Source organism: Myodes glareolus, chromosome 2 (genome assembly GCF_982192425.1).
Source record: "Myodes glareolus chromosome 2, mMyoGla1.1, whole genome shotgun sequence".
NCBI lineage: Eukaryota > Metazoa > Chordata > Mammalia > Rodentia > Cricetidae > Myodes > Myodes glareolus.
Genome location: NC_142027.1, coordinates 56,167,728 through 56,188,856, shown reverse-complemented (window position 1 = coordinate 56,188,856; position 21,129 = coordinate 56,167,728). Strand labels below are relative to the sequence as shown.

The 21,129-nt window shown below is 39.7% G+C and overlaps 1 protein-coding gene across 1 annotated transcript in view; it reads right to left on the bottom strand.

Annotated features, from left to right (window-relative positions):
• The window catches only part of Myh15 (myosin heavy chain 15), a 148,977-nt gene that overhangs the window by 59,226 nt on the left and 68,622 nt on the right, over positions 1 to 21,129 (bottom strand). The window contains exons 22-27 of the mRNA XM_087897259.1: positions 18,836 to 19,091; positions 7,047 to 7,289; positions 5,979 to 6,155; positions 4,306 to 4,451; positions 2,666 to 2,756; positions 251 to 640 (exon numbers count right to left, since the gene is read on the bottom strand). Coding sequence (XP_087753385.1) covers positions 251 to 640; positions 2,666 to 2,756; positions 4,306 to 4,451; positions 5,979 to 6,155; positions 7,047 to 7,289; positions 18,836 to 19,091 — 1,303 coding nt within the window. The remainder of the gene's footprint in view (positions 1 to 250; positions 641 to 2,665; positions 2,757 to 4,305; positions 4,452 to 5,978; positions 6,156 to 7,046; positions 7,290 to 18,835; positions 19,092 to 21,129) is intronic.

Here is a 21,129-nt window from a genome sequence, read left to right as displayed (position 1 = left end):
CAGAGTTTGTTCCGTCCACCCTGGGCAACTTAATAGGACCCTGTCTTGAAATTTAGAAAATGCCAGGATGACTGGGGCCATAGCTCAGCAGTAGTGAAAGGCAAGGTTCAATCACTGTAATATTACACAGGAAATCCTTGCCCCTTCCATTAGCAAACATTTCTAGTTATCATTCTGAATTTTCTGTGCCTTCCGCTCCCCTGACACTTCCATGTTCAGATATCTATAAGGAAAGTTTGGAAACGTCTACCTTTGCTCTGGCCATCTGCTCAACACGGGGCAGGAGGTCATCCACTTGTAGCTGCAGATCATTCTTTTCTTGCTCTAGCACCTGCCTCATCTTCTGTAAATGTTCTACCTGGCCCACAAGCTCAGCAAGGTTCTCTGCATGTCTCTTTTTCAAAGAAGCAGAGGTTGCCTCAAAGTGTCTCGTGGTCTCTTCCATGTCATGGCGAAGCTTCTGAAATCTTGCTTCCTGTTGCTTGGTTATCTCCTTCTGAGCCAAACTCATCCCCCCGGCCTCTTCTAGCCTCTCCTTCAAATCTTCTAAGTCTTGAGTGAGGTCAGCTCTCTCTCTTTCTACCTTGGCTCTGGTGGTCCTTTCATTTTCCAGTTCCTCTTTCAAATTTAATATATGAGCCTGGAGGAATAAATAATTTCAACTTGGAATAATTACTTGTGATATACTTCCATATGCAAAAAAGTGATTACATTAATTTTGTCTCAACTTAGAAAGCAAACATGACATTTTTCATTCCTATTTTATAACTAAAGGAAATTGAACACCAAGAAATTAAACAATTTTTCTCCAAAGCAATACCAAGAAGCATAAGTGTAAATTTCAACTCTTCCAGATCTTCAGTCCTGCATTATAGAGTATCATTAAATTATACAAGGAGAGAGATTCTTAGTAGAGTTTCCTTCAAGAAAGGACCTCTTTCATATGCTAAGAACAATTTTTATAAGGAGCTTATAAAAATATAGTATAGTGACTATATGCTATATTTTTCTGGGATATGCAATATCTTTCTGGGATTTGTTAACTATTTTAATAATTACAGACTCTGAAAAACTGACAATAGAATCAACATCCATTCAAACAACTTGTTATTAAAAAATAACATCTATTTGTCCAACGTCAGATAGAAACAGAGGCAGAGAACATCGGAGCACTGGACTGAGCTCCCAAGTTCCAGTTGAAGAGTGGAAAGAGTGAGAATATGAGAAAGGATATCAAGACCATGAGGGGTTCACCCACTGAGACAGTTTGCCTGAGCTAATGGGAGTTCACCAACTCAACCCTACACACATGGCAAGCAAAGTTGGTCAGCTGGTTTCATAGTCTTCAGACTGCAAGTAGTAGGCTTGCAGTGGTGAATTAGAACTGGCAGAGAAATGGAAACTACTGAGGTGAATAGTCATCCAGGATACCATTACAGGAAGGGTATTAGCCAAGGGGAAGTACTGATGGAACTCTCAGAGGTCCAGATACTCCAGCACAAGGGTAGTAAGCCATGGAAACCTCTAGAGTCATTGTATTCAGTGATGCCAGGCCAGTGATAGTCACTAACCTCTTAAAGAAATAGGCACAGGTTAGGAGAGAAGGGAAGAAAAGGAAAGACTTCTATGAAAATGTTTTCCTTTACGTTAAATAAAATGGCTTAGAGAAAGTTATTTCTCTAGGTCATGCCAGCTAAGTAGTTCACCAGTTTTGTTTGCAAGGTATCCCAGGGCAAGTGCTTCTAAAATTTAATTTTATCCACAAGTAAATGTGGTCTCTGACAACTAATTATTGAATCTGAAATATCTACCATTTCTCAAATAATACTATGCTTGCCTCAAAATCCTCAGAAGCATTTCCTCATAAATAATCCTTAGAGTCATTAAGGCATATTTTTGGATAAATTGAGAGCTTTATTTTATTTTGGGTAAAATCAAGTGTCATTTGAAGATATACCTAGAAAATATAATGCTTGGTGTTTAATGTTGTTTCTGAAAATAAAGTACATTCACAAGAATGAGACTGCTTTCCTTATTGGGCTTAAAATATCCCAGAAGATAAGCACCAAAAGAAGGCATTATTGAGATGTTAGTGTGACATAAAACACATTTATACAAACACACTATGTGTATAGCCACAACTACTTTTAATTGCCTTATAACATGGAGATGTAGTGTAAAATAACCACTTAATCTGAAACTTTGAAATTGCTATACATTATCAAATAATGCTTTGGGTTTATGAATAGCTATAGAATCTGTTGAATTTTAAATTAATTGCTTTCCAACCATAAAAGTTAAACACTAAACTAATGACCTAGCGGGTCATGTACTGTTCTTCCCACATAAACTTATCGTTGAATTTAATAATTCGAGCTCAAACCTGTCAAGATTAATGTGTTAAAAATTATGTGCTCAGGATTTAGTAAAAGGCCTAGTTCATAGCAAAAGTTCAAAGAACAAGCTACTTGGTATTATTCTCATGAGAAGGAAATTTAAGCTTAAGAGGTAATTATCCCTCCAGGGTCACAAAATTGTGGGAGGCCATTTACCTTCTTAACTGCTGCTTTTTACTCCCGCTGTCTACAGCTGGCTAAGGGTATGGGTTATGGGCGTGCCAACCATTATTCATGGGTCTAGCCACTGGTATCTGAAAACTGAATACCTGAAGCTCTTTCACCATCTTCTGAATCTGAGATACCTGATTCTTCTCAGTCTCCACTGTTGACTTCATCTGACCCATTTCGAATTCTTTTCTGTTTTAGAAAATGTGACAAAGATAATCTGTCAGAATAATAACATATATTCAAATACTTTAAAATTGTAGAATAGCATATGAATTCTTACTGTAAAAATATAACCATTACATTTGTATCTGATGACTATTAGATAATCCCTGACATATTTCTTTAAATCAAAATTACATGTTTGGTATGCATCCTTCTACTTCTAAACTTTTTTCTAAGTATTCACAAATGTTTTGTGTGTGAGAGGGGATATGTAAAATAGTAGGGATAGTTTCATTTTTTTACTGTAGAATCTATCATATTGTAGGAATAGATGTATGTATAGATATATAACATAACTTGGCCCATATAATAATAAAAGGGACATGCTTATACATGGTCCCACATAAAGTTTACTTTAGACTCAGCCTGTGACACACACTCAGTATTTTCTAACTCTAGCCTACAGCCTGCAAAGACATGGAGGCTTTCACTTTGCCAAACTGACTACAAAGGGAGCCTTGTCAGCAGTTTATAATATTCTTAAGGTGACCACAGACACAAGTGAAGTGTAACAAATTAGGAATAGTAAATTAATCAACTATCACCAAGACCATGTTTTAGGACAACATACGCATGCAAGCAAAGTCAGAAACTCAAAGCATTCACTTGATAAGCTAGGGCCTCAAACATTGCTATGTTCTCAGTTTTGATCTTGTATTTGGATTTTACTTTTCTTTCACTTATTTGGTAGAAGTGTTATTTTAAAAAAACACTCTAGAAGGCAAAAGATATAAACTGTTGAAATACATATCACTAGGCAGCAGAATTAGACAGAAAGCCATCTTCCAGTCAGTTCCATAGGGTACAGAGAATTCAAGGGAACTGATGAAAAATTTCCGCAGCTTTTACCATTTCATATATTCTGATTTTAAGAGTTAATGTTTATATAGTCTACAAAGATATCCAACATAAATAATAATTCTCCTGTGCCTGACAAAGAAAACATTATTAAGTGATCATACAGCTTCCCAGGCTTCATATCACAGTCAGATTTTTGCTGTGCTCATGTTGCCATTGGTCTTATAACAAGTAAAAGAAGTAGACTACTTTTTAAAGACACAGATTCTCATAATTCACCTCTCCTATGCCTTACTACTTTCAAAATTTTCACCTTCTACATGGATGCTTTTTGTTATACCCTCGAGATTGTGTCTTTATTTTTTCAACTGTGTAATAGAGTCCATCAAATTTAAAATGTCCCTTTCCCAAACTTCTAGTCACCGTCTTGTATCTTGAACTATCTACCTCTGGCCTAGAAATCTGATGCTAAATAAAACAAAAACACTGCTCCTCCCAGTCTTAAAATTTTCTCAGAATCCTCTTGTGCCTGTTCCTCAGACACTTTTCCTTCTGTTGGGTTGCCTGGTCCTGCCTCAAAGTGATGGTTTTTGCCTTATCTTATTAAACAGAATATTTTGTATAAGAATAAGAATCTATTTTCAATAGTAAAATAAAGTCTTTACTCTAAAAAATTGTATATTTTCCCAGAATCCTTTGGCCACTGAAAGACGCTTACTTCCTCAACTGTTCTGCCAGCTGCCATCGGCTGCTCTCCAGGTTCTCTGTAAGCTCCTGGTTCATCTTTAACTCCCCCTCCAGCTTGAGCTTCTCCCTCTCACACTTCATTCTGGCTTTCCTCTCCCGTTCAAGGGCATCTTCCAACTGGAAAAAAAAGACTGTTTACCCAAAGAAAAGTCAGAGTTTATACCTTATTGAAGGTATCGACATTAAACACTTTCAGGAAAAAGAAAAGTTTGGGAACAGGTTCTGCAAATGGTACAAAGAAGCATTTTAGGGCCCACAATAGGACTCTACAGGCAAAGATACTTGCCAACAAGTCTGAAGACCTGAGTTGAGCCCCAGGATCCATGTACTGGAAGGAAAGAATCAATTCCCATTAAGTTATAATCTGACTTCTCCATGATTGAAATGTATACCCCCACACACACTCTAAACGAATCAAACAGTGAATATCATTTTAAACTTTAAAGAGTTAAATAAAAATTACATGCATTAGTAGGTTACCAAAAAAAATCTAAAAATCAATGAGGGGTAAATATTTTACACATTATAAATGATAAGATCTGCCTTAGAGTGGCAAAGAATAGTGAGTGGCCAGTTGTCCATTTGATCACTACCTGGGAAAGTTGCTCACCTCTTCTACTGGCAACTCATTTCCTGAGTGGATAAGTCCCATTTACTCATTGGTGTTTCTTCAAAGCACACATTCTGCTTTCTAGAACTACAGTATGTGACCAATCTCTGTGTACTCGGCCATGAAAATCCACAGCCTCCTGGGACTCATATGGTATTATATTTTGCCCCCCTTTAAACTCCTCACCTTCCTCTAGTCCATAAGACTTGTCATATTCTGATATTCTACCAACCTTCTCAGAGCATTTCAACTGTCTCTGGTATCATGGTGGTAACAGTGACAGACAAGTTGGTTTAATAGGAAGCTAGGAAACAAAATACTACCCTCTGTTTATTGGTAGGTTCACTTTTTAATTATTTCCCATAACTAGTAAAATATACGAAATTCAAGTTATGTTTAAAGGGTTATTTCTCAAAGGCATGTATAGAAATATAAGATCTACCAGTATTATAAAATAGAGGCATGTTTCCCCCTAGAATATGATGAAATCCTGATCTCCAAAGTGATGGCATTAGGAGATAAGTCCCTTTGGGATACATAGGTCAAGAGGAGCCTGAAGTCCATGCACATTTCCTAGAGCAACCGAAATGGACTAGGTCACCAAAAGTATTCATGTGTTTGTTCATGTGCACACATAAACACCTGTAATGTCTTACATCAAGGTTGTATGATACTGGCAAGCCATAGATACAGAAAAAAGAAATAAGTAACACAGAGAAAAAATAATAGAAGGAAAAGTAGATAAACACAAAAATGTCAGTCAAAGACATCGCTTTTCATTATTCAAATCAATGCTGTCTCCCTTTTTCCAGAGTTAATCAAAGTTGAGCTGCATTTAAGGATTCTTATAATTATTCTTACATTCATACTGTTGTGGTCTTTATGTATGTTAAAAATAAAACACCTCTACCAGTCCATAATAAAGGGAGTTCACTCTGTTACTGAGCTATCATGGACCTGTTAGGATAAATTAACTAAAATTGAGAAACATGTCTAAAGACAAACTGCCAACCGGTCGGCCTGCTGCTGCTCACCGCATCAACTTGTTGGCCCAGCTTCAGGCTCACTTTACTCATGTTGCAGAGTTTCTCCTCCTCTATGTGCAGATAATCCTGGGTCTGCTGCTGGGCCTCCTGTGCAGCCCTCACTGCTCTGGTAAGTTTGCTGACTTCCTCATTTAAAGAGTGCACTTCCTCAGTCAGGATCCTGACCTGTGGGAAGATGGCAGGAAAGTCATCCATGGGAAGTTGGATATAACACCTAGGACATTTCCCTTTCATAGTCCAACAAATTCATCAGGCATCTAATGTCATCAAGAGCCATTTTACAAATCTCTAAATTCAATTGTTTCCACAAAAATGGGTCCTTAATCTACCATGGCCACTAAACCCAATGTGCAAACTATTTTCCGAGCTTATTACTGTATAATAACAATATCACTAATTTTAACTTCTGTTGAGAATCGAGGGGAACATGTGCTACCATGATGCCTCAGTGTCCCTACAGAGTAGCAGTTTCAAGAAGGGTTGCAGAAAGCAGCAATTTTAAAGGTGGAAGCTGCTGTCTGTTCCACTGGAAAGCACCACAAAACCCATTGTTGAAACATCCATTAAGTACAGTTTCATCTTGGAAATTAAGACTTGTCAAAGGTTTCACTCCAACTCCTCACTAGTCAACCCACCTGTAGAAGCACAAATTAAAGACCACTGCTAAAGGAAAAAGTCAACGTCTTCAACTGGAATTAAGGAGATGACTTCAAGTTTAGACTCAGAATCATTGCTAAAGCTGGGGATGTAGATATATCCCAAATTATCTTTTAGCAAAGGTCATTATGTTCATTCTTATTTCAAAAGGGATGCTTAAAGGTGCAATGAAACCATTCTGCTCTGTTTGATTTTAGGTGCAATAATAGTTTATTTGGTACATTAAAGGGGTCCTATAAATTTAAAGTAGAAATCTGAGGAGGAAAATTATAGTTCATCAAACCCTTAGCTTTTTGCTGATTCTAGCATTCATCACTGAATTTGCAGGTCACTGTGTTAATTAACAGAGCACTTCTGGTACCCAAGAGTCAAGTTTTCCTCACACCACAGAAAAAGGACCTTGTGCTCTGCTGCACACTTTTCCTTCTCTGACTTGGCCAAGATTGTTTCCAGGTCATAGATTTCCTTCTTCAACTCAGAACATTCATCTTCCAGTTTCTGCCCCTTGGCAGTCAGCTCAGAATTTATCTCCTCTTCTTCCTCCACCCGCCCAGACAGCTCCTTGACTCTGGCCTCCAGCTGCATCTTGGATTTAATCAGCAACTCACACTGCTCCTCAGCATTTGCTAGAGTCTCTTGTTCCTGCCATGAGAAGAAGGCGAAGATTATTGCCAACAACTGGAAGTAACTTATCAGCTGGGCAATGAGCCTGTTTAACACATAGTCAGGAGATAATTACCTGCCCTCTGCCCAGGACTTTTACCTACCTTTCATAGGCAGCTGAAATAGCATTTCCAGGTTCCTAACCCTGTTATTGGGAAGTAAAGATGTCACTTGTGTTTGGAAGAGCCTTCTATATTTCAAGTCCATTTAGTATATTAAGTGACCTCATCTAATAGGGCACTTAATAGAAGCCCAGGGGCCTAAGAGAATTAGAATGCTTCCAAAAGCAAAAACGTGCACCACATATAAATCAAAACACCTGTAAGAACTGATATGGATATATAGACTGACAACTGCTTAGAATATTATTTAATAGAGTTCTTTTATATAACATAATATTTATAACATTGCTATAAATGTCCTGATGTATTTTGTTAAGTATATATTTCTATAAACTGAGCTGAGCAGTACATTTTTATGCACAGTCTGGTTTTAGAACTCACAAATTTATGAATCATTAACTTTCACTATTAATTCCAGTTTTTGCTTCAATGATTCTGCCAGCAGCAAACTCTGCAGGTAATGCACATAAAGCGTAAGTCCTACTTATATTTACTCTCTCAAATGTACTGTCTCCAGATATCACTGTTCCCATTGTTCCCATGTTGTAATCAAGTGAAATGTAGATAAAGAAATGCTGGAACTTTCTATGGATGCTACTAGGGGAAGAACTCATCAACAGTCTTGTCCAGTTGTAACCACTAAAAACTACAATAATGACTGGTCTGGAGAGCTATGTCCAAATGGTACAATAGTGGCATAAATGCTATTGGAATAACCAACCTCTAAAACTGTGAGCTAAAAGAAACTTTTTCTAATCATTAGTTAATTCTCTCTGGTATTTCTTTATAGTGAAAGTAAGCCCACTATTACTATCTTCATCTTTCATCTTCAGACCTCACTATCATCCTAACTAAAATGACATTTTGGGAAATGTATTAACTATCCTTTTATAATATGTAAGTTGTGTCAGTAAAGAAAATACAGAGTAGTATAAAGGTAAAAGTCTAGGCTCATAGATTCTGTGTAACTCCTATCTAAAGAACTCCAACTAAACAAACAGGGCTCAAAAGGCCCACATGAAGAATGATAAAATGGTAAATCTGAAACTTTGCTGAAGAATCAAAGTATGAGGTCAATTTAGAAAAAAAAAAGTTACCACAATACTTGGGAAAAGTCAAAGCAAATCAGGGAAACTTTCTATATTGGGGAAACACTGAGAACATCTGGTCTTCCCACCGCAGGCTGACATGAAGAACATCTGTTTTCTGCAGCCCTCTCAGCGTGCGAACAGGACCTGTACCTGTCACCCAGCACTGAGGAAGGAGGTCAACTGGCCACTTCATTAAACACACCAGTGGGACTGAAGAAAGGGCACCTTGGCAACTTAGCAGTTTAACAGTTGGGAAAGCTTATCTTCTGTGCCTATGATCTCACATAAACGGTTCTCTTAATCCTGCTGTAGTATGAGTAAGTAATGGATTTTTTAAAAAAAAAATCTTTGTCCTTTTTTACCTTTTGTCTATCTGTACCCTTTAAAAAATAAATGGTGATAAAATATCTTCCACACCTGTCAACACATTATATTTAAAGTTACAACATGACCCCCAGATCAAACTTTTTGATGTTTCTGTGGAATTTGCTTCCATATGTGTTGCTATTCGCTCCAACTGAGGAGCTCCACTGGCTAGGCCCTGCCCCACCTCAGACTTCTCTTAAGTTCCCAGCCCCAGATACTGGAGAGTGGCCAGGCTGAACTTGCCCCAAGATCGGGCCACAAAATCCTTCCAATCCCAGGCGATCCTGGAAAGCCCCGGCCCCACCCAGAAACCTTATATATACACCTATATATAAAGCTCAGTTCTCTTCAGCTCCTCACCTGAGCAGAGGCAGCCACCATCCTGGTTTTCTTCCTCTCAGTAAGGCTCTTGAATAGGTTTGTTTTGTTATGACTTTGTTGTGTTTGTTGACTACTGAATGCTTAGAATGCCTTTCCCACCCAAGCGGTAACATTTTCAACATCACCCACGAAGGCCTTTTAAAATGTGTCTCGCCCTTTTGCTTACTCCTCCCTTGCCCAATCAAGTTGAGCTCTTCTGTATCTCACACTTCTTCAGCTTCCACAGACCAATCTCCACTCTAAGAGAGGAACTGAAAGGACAGGTGTGCGGTTTGGAAAAATATTTCCCATAGATAGCCTCACTCATCTGAACACTTGGTCCCCAGTTAGTCGTGTTATTTGGGAAGCTTACAGGACCTTTAGTCTGAGACTTTGGGTTTCGGCGTATGGCCCCACTTTCTGCCTTCTCCTTCTGCTTACCGTGTGTGTGGATGAAATGTGATCAGCCAGATCCCAAGGGGCTAGAATCTCCTCATGGTTCCCACTGTCTTTCCCTGAGGTGATGGACTTTATCCCTTCTGGAACTATAAGCAAAAATCAAACCTTTTCTCCCCAAAGTTGCTCTTGGTCAGAGTATTCTACGACAGCAACAGAAAAGTAACTAATGCAGCAGTTCTCATCTAGAACTGCTGCACAATGCGGTTTTTCTTTCTTAACAGGATGGGTCTTCAAGTGGACTCCAAACCGGGATTCCTGTCTTTAATAACTGTGCCTGGTATGCACTAAAGTTCTCTGCTAAGTGCTCTGCTAAACCCAGCTCAGAAATCTCAGCTTTGGTTCAAAGTGTTCATTACGACACAGCCTACGAGTATGCTGGCAAATCACATCCCAAAACAAACTAATAAATTCTCTCTTCCTAAAAGTAATAACTTACATTTGTTTTCGGTGAGGTTTTGTTTTTGGTAGATTTAATAGCAAGAACATCAAAGCCAACTACAAATAACTGTATTTGAACCCAGCACTATCCAACCTAGCACTGTGCTTTGTAAAGAGTTTAATAAAGATAAAATTGCATCCCTGCCCTTACGGGTATTTGGGGTCATGAAAATCTAGGGAACTACAGAGAAAGAATCTGAGAGGGGATTGGAAGCGATGTATGGGCATCAGACAGGAAATGACAACTGATGGCATGGCGTGGGATTTTAGAACATAAAATGTGCATGTTACAGGGACTGAAGGAGCTTTAGCAGGGAAGTAGCACGGCTCTCCTTTAAAATAGTGATGCTTAGCCCTGGCAAAAGAAAGGTCATAGATTTTGTTCTTTAAAAGGATACTATGTCGGGGTGCTCTGAGCGGCCTGCAAGCCCAGCCAGGCAGAGGCTGCCGCCAGAGGGGTGCAGGTTTCCTGAGGGGAGCGGCAGAGCTGGTCCCACCATGCGGCCCAGAGAGCAGGCGGCTGGATGCGGTGGACGGCGGAGTAAATGGACATAAGGCTATACATAAAGCTAAACATTTATTACTTAAAAAAGAGGCAGAGAGACAGAGAGAAATAGAGACAAACAGAGAGAGACAGAGACACGTGTGCACACGCCAAGAGACAAGGGACAGAAGAGAGAGGGTTAAGATGGCGGCAATGAGGGAGGTCAGAAGTGGTTGGGAGTGGCGTGGTTTGTTCTTAAAAGGACCAGAGCAGCCTTTGTCTCCTGAGTCCTGGGAAGACCAGCTAGCCCTGTTGCCCTGCTGAGCAGTTCTTCCCAGAGAGGTGAGTGGGTGCTAGCCTGGGCAGCCTGCCTGCCTGTCTGGGAAGGGAGCACAGTCCTCCCCGCCTCAGCTTCTGCGGCAGGGTCTTCGGTGTTCCAAGGGACCCCTCCCCTCCCCCCACTGCTGCGGGCCCTTTGTCTCCTGAGTCCTGGGAAGACCAGCTAGCCCTGTTGCCCTGCTGAGCAGTTCTTCCCAGAGAGGAGAGTGGGTGCTAGCCTGGGCAGCCTGCCTGCCTGTCTGGGAAGGGAGCACAGCCCTCCCCGCCTCAGCTTCTGTGGCAGGGTCTTCGGTGTTCCAAGGGACCCCTCCCCTCCCCCCACTGCTGCGGGCCCTTTGTCTCCTGGGTCCTGGGAAGACCAGCTAGCCCTGTTGCCCTGCTGAGCAGTTCTTCCCAGAGAGGTGAGTGGGTGCTCACCACTGCCCAGGAAGAGAGCACAGCCCCCCCCCAGCATCTGCAGCAGGGTCTTTGGTGTTCCAAGGGACCCCTCCCCTCCCCCCACTGCTGCGGGCCCTTTGTCTCCTGAGTCCTGGGAAGACCAGCTAGCCCTGTTGCCCTGCTGAGCAGTTCTTCCCAGAGAGGGCTGAGGAGCTCTATCCAGAGAGTGCTGTGAAGTCCTACCCAGAGAGTGCTGAGGAGTTCTATCCAGAAAGTGCTGAGGAGTTTCATCCAGAGTGGAAGAGATGGGCAGGCGCCAATGCAAGAATTCCTCCAACAACCTGAAAGGCAACATGACACCGCCAGAATCCAGGGAGCTCGAAACTAGAAGAATTGAACACCCTACGCCAGAAGAAATAGAAGAAATTGACTCTAAGCGCTTCTTTATGAAAATAATAGAGGAAATTAAACAGGAGGTGAAAATCTGCCGTAAAGAAATGGAAGATAAGTATAACAAAAAAATTGAGGAAATGAGTAAAGAAATGGAAGAGAAATATACCAAAAAGTTTGAAGAAATGAGTAAATCCGTAAATGAAATTCTGGGAAACCAAGAAAAAACAATCAAACAGGTAATAGAAACAGTTCAAGATTTGAAAACTGAAATGGAGTCAATGAAGAAATCACAAACCGAGGGCCGGCTGGCTATGGAAAATCTGGGTAAACGAACAGAGACTTCAGAAACAAGCTTAACCAATAGAATACAAGAGATAGAAGAAAGAATCTCAGACTCTGAGGACACCATAGAGAAATTAAACACTCTGTCCAAAGAAAACAGCAAATCCAACAAATTCTCATCACAAAACATTCAGGAACTGTGGGACACAATAAAAAAACCAAATCTAAGAATAATAGGAGTAGAAGAAGGAGAAGAATTGCATTTCAAGGGTCCAGAAAATATACTCAACAAAATTATAGAAGAAAACTTTCCCATCCTAAAGAATGATATTCCTATGAAGGTTCAAGAAGCATACAGAACACCGAATAGACTGGATCAGAAAAAAACATCCCCTCGTCATATAGTAATCAAAACACAAAGCATTCAGACTAAAGAAAGGATATTGAAAGCTGCAAAGGAAAAAGGTCAAGTAACTTATAAAGGTAAACCTATCAGACTTACACCAGACTTCTCTATGGAAACCATGAAAGCCAGAAGGTCCTGGACAGAGGTACTGCAGAAACTAAGAGACAATGGATGCAAACCCAGACTACTTTACCCAGCCAAGCTATTGTTCACTATCAACGGAGAAAACAAAATATTCCAGGATAAAAACAAATTTAAACAATACGTAGCTACTAATCCAGCCTTACAGAGAATACTAGAAGGAAAATCACAACCCAAGGAATCCAACATTCCCAACACTGTCTACATTAACTCAGACATTTAGTGACCCTCCACAAGCACAACTCAAAGAAGGAAAACACATACACGCTACTACCCAAAAAAATGACCGGAGTCATCGATCACTGGTCATTAATATCACTTAATATCAATGGTCTCAACTCACCTATAAAGAGGCACAGACTTAGAGATTGGATACGAAAACAGGATCCAACATTCTGCTGTCTACAAGAAACACACCTCAACCACAAAGACAGACACCTACTCAGAGTAAAGGGTTGGGAAAAGGTTTTCCAAGCAAATGGACCTAAGAAACAAGCGGGTGTGGCCATTCTAATATCTAACAAAATCGACTTCAAACTAAAATCAATCAGAAGAGATGGAGATGGACATTTCATACTCATAACAGGAACAATTCATCAGGAAGAAGTCTCAATCTTGAATATCTATGCCCCTAATATAAAGGCACCCACATATGTAAAAGAAACTCTTCTAGAACTCAAGGCAGTCATCAAACCACACACACTAATAGTAGGAGACTTCAACACTCCTCTCTCACCAATGGACAGGTCAATTAGACAGAAACCTAACAGAGAAATAAGAGATTTACTGGAGGTACTGAATCAAATGGACTTAACAGACATCTATAGAACACTCCACCCAAATAGGAAAGAGTATACCTTCTTCTCTGCAGCTCATGGAACCTTCTCGAAAATTGACCACATACTTGGTAACAAAGCAAACTTCCACAGATACAAAAAAATATTAGTGACCACCTATGTCTTGTCAGATCACCATGGATTAAAATTAGAATTCAACAACAATGGTACCCCCATGAAGCCAACAAACTCATGGAAGTTGAACAGTCAACTACTAAATCACCCCTGGGTCAAGGAAGAAATAAAGAAAGAAATTAAAGCCTTCCTTGAATATAATGAAAACAAAGACACAACGTATTCAAACCTATGGGACACAATGAAAGCAGTGCTAAGAGGAAAGTTCATAGCACTAAGTGCCCACCTAAAGAAAACAGAGAAAGCACACATTGGAGACTTAACAACACACTTGAAAGCTCTAGAAAAAAAAGAAGCTGATTTACCCAGGAGGAGTAGAAGACTGGAAATAATCAAACTGAGGGCTGAAATCAACAAAATAGAAACACAGAAAACAATTCAAAGAATCAATGAAGCAAAAAGCTGGTTCTTGGAGAAAATTAACAAGATTGACAAACCCCTATCCAAACTAATCAAACGGCAGAGAGAGAACTTGCAAATTAATAGGATCAGAAATGAAAAGGGGGACATAACCACAGACACAGAGGAAATACAGAGAATCATTAGATCTTACTACGAAAGTTTATATGCCACAAAGTTGGAAAATGTAAAAGAAATGGACATTTTTTTAGATAAGTACCATATACCAAAGTTGAACCAAGACCAGGTGAACAATCTAAATAGACCTGTTAGTCGTGAAGAACTAGAAGCTGTTATCAAAAATCTCCCTACCAAAAAAAGCCCAGGACCAGATGGTTTCAATGCAGAATTCTACCAGAACTTCCAGGAAGAGCTAATACCTATACTCCTTAATGTATTCCACAATATAGAAAAAGAAAAGTCACTGCCAAACTCCTTTTATGAAGCTACAGTCACCCTAATACCAAAACCACACAAAGACACAACCAAGAAAGAGAATTACAGGCCAATCTCACTCATGAACATCGATGCGAAAATTCTCAATAAAATACTGGCAAACTGAATCCAAGAACACATTAGAAAAATCATCCATTATGATCAAGTAGGCTTCATCCCAGAGATGCAGGGATGGTTCAACATACGCAAATCTATCAATGTAATCCATCATATAAATAAACGGAAAGAAAAAAATCATATGATCATTTCATTGGATGCTGAAAAAGCGTTTGACAAAATTCAACACCCTTTTATGATAAAGGTGTTGGAGAGACTGGGGATACAAGGATCATACCTAAATATAATAAAAGCAATATACAGCAAGCCGACAGCTAACATCAAATTGAATGGAGAGAAACTCAAAGCCTTTCCACTAAAATCAGGAACACGACAAGGTTGTCCACTCTCTCCATACCTCTTCAATATAGTGCTTGAAGTTCTAGCAATAGCAATAAGACAACATAAGGGGATCAAGGGGATTCAAATTGGAAAGGATGAAGTGAAACTTTCGTTATTTGCAGACGATATGATAGTGTACATAAGCGACCCCAAAAACTCTACCAAAGAACTCCTACAGCTGATAAACACCTTTAGTAACGTGGCAGGATACAAGATCAACTCCAAAAAATCAGTGGCACTCCTATACACAAAGGATAAAGAAACGGAGAGGGAAATCAGAGAAACATCACCTTTCACGATAGCCACAAACACCATAAAATATCTTGGGGTTACTCTAACCAAGGATGTGAAAGACCTATTTGACAAGAACTTTAAGCCTTTGAAAAGAGAAATTGAGGAGGATACCAGAAAATGGAAAGACCTCCCCTGCTCTTGGATTGGGAGAATCAACATAGTAAAAATGGCAATTCTACCAAAAGCAATCTACAGATTCAATGCAATCCCCATCAAAATCCCATCAAACTTCTTCACAGACCTTGAGAGAACAATAATTAAGTTTATATGGAAAAACAAAAAACCCAGGATAGCCAAAACAATCTTATACAATAAAGGAACTTCTGGAGGCATTACTATCCCTGACTTCAAACTCTATTACAGAGCTACAGTATTGAAAACAGCTTGGTATTGGCATAAGAACAGAGAAGTCGACCTATGGAATCGAATAGAAGACCCAGATACTAACCCTCAAACCTACGAACACCTAATTTTTGACAAGGGAGCTAAAGGTATACAATGGAAGAAGGAAAGCGTCTTTAACAAATGGTGCTGGCATAACTGGATGTCAACCTGTAGAAGAATGAAAATAGATCCATATCTATCACCACGCACAAAACTCAAGTCCAAATGGATTAAAGACATCAACATCAGTCTGTCCACTTTGAACCTGATAGAAGAGAAAGTGGGAAGTAGTCTACAAGATATAGGCACAGGAGGCCACTTCCTAAGTAGGACCCCAGCAGCACAGACAATAAAAGAAACAATGAATAAATGGGACCTGCTGAAACTGAGAAGCTTCTGTAAAGCAAAGGACACTGTCAGTAAGACAAAAAGGCTGCCTTCTGACTGGGAGAAGATCTTCACCAACCCCTCATCAGACAAAGGTCTGATCTCCAGAATATACAAAGAACTCAAGAAACTAGACACTAAAACTCTAATTAACCCAATTAAAAAATGGGGTACTGATCTGAACAGAGAATTCACAACAGATGAACTTCGAATGGCCAGAAGACACTTAAGGTCATGCTCAACCTCCTTAGCGATCAGGGAAATGCAAATCAAAACCACTTTGAGATACCATCTTACACCTGTCAGAATAGCTAAAGTTAAAAACACCAATGATAACCTATGCTGGAGGGGATGTGGAATGAGGGGAACACTCATCCATTGTTGGTGGGAATGCAAACTTGTGCAGCCACTTTGGAAATCAGTGTGGAGGTTTCTCAGGAAACTGGGAGTCAACCTCCCTCAGGACCCAGCAATTCCTCTCTTGGGAATATACCCTAGAGATGCCCAAACATACTACAAAAGCGTTTGTTCAACTATGTTCATAGCAGCACTATTTGTAATAGCCAGAACCTGGAAACAGCCTAGGTGCCCCTCAATAGAAGAATGGTTAAAAAAGGTGTGGAACATATACACATTAGAGCTTTACTCAGCGGTAAAAAATAATGACATCTTGAATTTTGCATGCAAATGGATGGACATAGAAAACTTTACTTTTCTGAGTAAAGTTTACTTTACTGAGTGAGGTAAGCCAGACCCAAAAAGAGGAACACGGTATGTATTCACTCATAAGTGGATTCTAACCATAATTAAAGGTCTTTGAGCCTATTATTCGTGATCCTAGAGAAGCTAAATAAGAAGACGAACCTGATGAAGATTATTTACCTATCCGCCAGGAGGTAGGAAATAGTCAAGAGTCCCAGGTAACCTTGGGTGCATGGGGGGGGGGTGGGAGGGTTGATGGAAGGGGAGAGGGTTAGAGAGAAGGGAGTAGGGGAGGAATGGAGAAAGCTCGGTTGACCGGGATGGGGGGAAGGGAGGAAGGATGAATGTGGGATCAGGGAAGAATATATTTCAACTAAGGGAGTCATATTAGAGTTTACAGGAAACTTGATTATATATGGGATCCCAGGTCCAAGGAGAGATCCCCAGATTGTTCTCTGGACAGAGGAGGGGGTGCCTGAACCGGCCTTGGCCCGTGACCATACTGATGAATATTTTGCTTATCACCATAGATCCATCATCTGGCGTTGGATGACGATACAGATGGAGGCCCGCGTTGGAGCACCGAACTGAGCCCCCCAAGATCCAAACGAGGAGCAAAAGGAGGAAGAAAATGACGAAGGACTGCGAGGGATACTATCACCCACTGATACAAGGGGTCGGATCTAATGAGAGTTTACCAAGGCCAGATGGACCGTGACTGAACGAGCATGTGATCCAACCAGATTCTCTGAATGTGGCCGGATTTTCTGAATGTGGCTGGCCTGCAGTCTTTCCGAGAAGCCATTGACAATGACACTGGGACTGGTTTCCTCTGCATATACTGGATTTTTGGGATCCAGTCTGTTTGGATGTTCACCTTCCTGGACCTGGAGTGAGGGGGGAGGAACTTGGACTTCCCCAGGGCAGGAGACCCTGACTTCCCTTGGGGACAAAGAGGGAGGAGGAGAGGGAGGGGAGGAGTGGGAGGGCGTTGGGAGGAGGGGCGTAAATGGAAACTTTTTATAATTTAATAAAATTACAAAAAAAAAAAAGGACCAGAGCACAAGGAATAACAATAGATGCAGGCTCTTTAGATCCCCATCTCCTCTACTTAGTCAAAACATCTGAGAGTAAGGCCTCTTGCCATCTCATCTTTTTTTTAAATTCACTCTTCACAGCTCCATTTACTACAATACCAAGGTTGAGAAAGGATCTTTTAAAAATTCCACTAATTAGAATGGACTTGGACTACAGGAGAGGAAGCAGGAAGACAAAATTCAGAAACTATGAGTTGTATCCTACAGAAAGAAAGCTTTGAAGATCTCTCAAGCTTATGTGAGACCTACTAAAATCTTATCTGCTAGCTTGCTAATGAGTCATAGTCAATTAAGATCCAGAGCTTCCCTCAGGTGTGGTGGCTCACATCTGTAATCCCTGGACTCAGGAGATTGACATAGGAGGACTTCCTTGAGTTCAAGCCCAGATTATATCACATAGTAAATTCCAGGCCAACATGGGCTGCAAAGTAACACTCTATCTCAAAACAATAGACCTACATCTTCCTGGCCCCATAATAGCTTGTGATGATATTATACAGTTTTTATTATGATATTATGCAGTATTTCAGTCCCTGCCAGTGAGACTTTGATGATATTATACACTGAACACCCAGTAGTAATTTGCCTTTTTTTTTTCATTTCCACATCATCCTTCTTCTTGTCTTTCACCTACAGGTGTATGTGTGATAGGTATCGTGTATTCATGCACATGTGTGTGGAGGTCTGGTTGACAGCATGTGTCTTCCTGGATGGATCTCCACTTTATCAGTCAAGGCAGGGTCTCTCAGTTGAACCCAGAGATCATGAATCAGCTAAACCAACTAGCCAGTGTGCCCCAGGAATTTCCCATCTCAGTGTTCTGAATGCTGGGGTTATTCTACTTGCCAGGTTTTTTCACGGGTTGTGGGTATGTAAACCCACAGTTGCCAAGGCAAATGTTTTATCTACGGAGCATATCTTCAGCTCAGGCTTATGCCTTTTTCTAAGACATCCTGCCAAGGAAATTACTTCATTTTGGTGCAAGATTTCTTTTTACGTGTTTTCATAGTCTCGGCTTAATAAAATGTACAGTGTTTTTAAAAAGCTAGTGCATGCTTCTCTTACTCCAGTCAGCAATGTCTTTGGAACTGGTCACATTTAAAGCTAGCTATACAGAACAGGTAGTGGGAGCACTCACAGCCTGCAGCTTTACAAGTAGATCATTCTTTTCTTGGACAAGGGAGACTTGCTTTGTTTTCAGTTCCTCCCTCTGAGATTCCAAATTCTCCAAAGCTTTATGTAGTTGTGCAAATTCCTCCTTCAGTCCAGCTCTCTCCTCTCCACCTCCCACAGACTTAGCAAGAGGCTTGATCTTGAAGAAGAGCCTCATCCAGGGCCAGTTCTTCACAGCCATAAAAGCTCTTATGTTCTCTTGAATTAAAACAAGAGCATCCCTAAAATATGAGTGAAAAAGGAGAAAGACGTTAAGACATACTATTAAAAACATGAAAAAGAATGGCAATACAATTATAAATAAAACCATTGCAAAATATTCCAAAGAATCATAAAGAGTTATAAAAGACTACTATGAACATTTATAAACCAAAAATGTGATAGGCTAGAAGAACTGTATTTATTACTAGACACATAATCAACAAAGTTAGGTATTTGGAGTATGTTACTAAACAGTAACACTGTAACTCCTGCATCTTCCTCTCTCTTTCCATGTGTGAGCAGCACTTTTACAGTAAGCTACTTATCATGTACTTACCTAGCTTCTTGATCCGAGACAACAAAGCCTATTATGGACTAAAGCATCTGGAACTGTGTGCTAAAATAAATCTTTCCTCTTTATAACTTAATTAGCCCAAGTAGTTTGACACATGTCATACATATGGAAAATTTGTGACATGGCCAGAAATACAACATGAAGGGACTCTATTAAATTCTTAAAGAGGAAATAAAAATAATTATTCCAGGAAAAGTCAGTGAGATAAAGGAGCATTTAGTAAGGTTAAGAAAATAATTCTTTGGGGGGGGTTCCATATATATTTTATTAGGCTTTGTCCCTCCCAATTTTCCTCTCCACCCTGCCCTCGGATCCCCTGCCCAATTAATCCTCATCAGAGAAACTTCTTGCAGTGGATAAAAGACCCACAATAGAGACCCACAATTCAACAATTGCATAGGGTAAGAGAGTACTCAGTTCTATGTGCAATGTCTTTATCAAGCCCCTCCCCTTAAGCCTCACAAGAGGAGGCTGGAATATTGTAAGAGCCAGAGGTGGTGGATGATTCCAAGAAAACGGCTTTTTCCATACACAACAGAACTGATATAAATATGAACTTCAAGAGACTGTGACAACATGTAAAAGACCAGCCCAAGTTCAAACCAGTACTACTAACAAATCATGAATTAAGTTTTAAATTTAATTTAACGTTTTCATACATTTTGATCATATCATTGCCCCTCCTTAAACTCCTCCAAGAACCATCCCACTCAACTTCATACTTTTTCTTTCTCTTAAAAAGAAAATAATTCTTGATCTGAATGACAATTTCCATAGAAAGAAAGAAGTCACTAAAAAGAAGTCTTGGAACCAGAGAAATTTTTCAGTAAAACCAAAATTAAAACTAATTAGCTTCAGCCGCACAATAAGCTAAAGAAAAGGAAAGCCTTGTAAAATTGAAGGTAGGTCTTTTGAAGTAAGACCATCTTATATTTCTTTAAAACAATGAAAAGGAATGAAGAAAGCTCAAGAAATCTATGACATGCCACTAAGTGAAGAACACTCAGATCCAGGAAGCTTGAAGGAGCAAGAAAACTCAACTAGAGAAGGTACACTCATAACTGTGCCAGTAGCACAGGGGTGGGAAGAGAACAGCAGAGACATGCAGACTGGAAATACATTAGAAGGTTATAAATTTGTGCATCCAGATGTTTGCAAACTTTCTTAAAACTCAAGCTTGTAGAAAATCCTAGAGGCAAAGTGTTTCTTCTCTGTATAACTACAGTTTGCAGGTCAAACTTAGATTCTTATTATCTAGTATCAAAGGCTTTGACATCACAATAGGGATAAAAAGCAATAACCATATCTTAGCCCTAAAAATTACGTCATTTCCAACAATGCACCCGATAGAATTGACAGAAGTATTTAAGACTTTAATTCTACTTCCACGAAAAATAAATGTAGCCTCTGACAGAGTGGTTTATCTTCAAAAACGTGAAAATCATGGTCTGAAAAGTGTCCTTAGACTACAGACCTTAATTAAGACTAAATTTGAGGTTATTCCACCTTATATATAAAAAATAATGAGAGTTTAAACAAGCACAATCAGCACAGTTACACAGTTATATTAATGAATCACAGAAAAGAGAAAAATAAAACAATCCCATTTATAATTGCATAATAAAATAAATTACATCACAATAAATAAGACCTGGAGGTAAAAATATCTGTATATAGAAAAAAATTAATGAAAGGAACTGAAG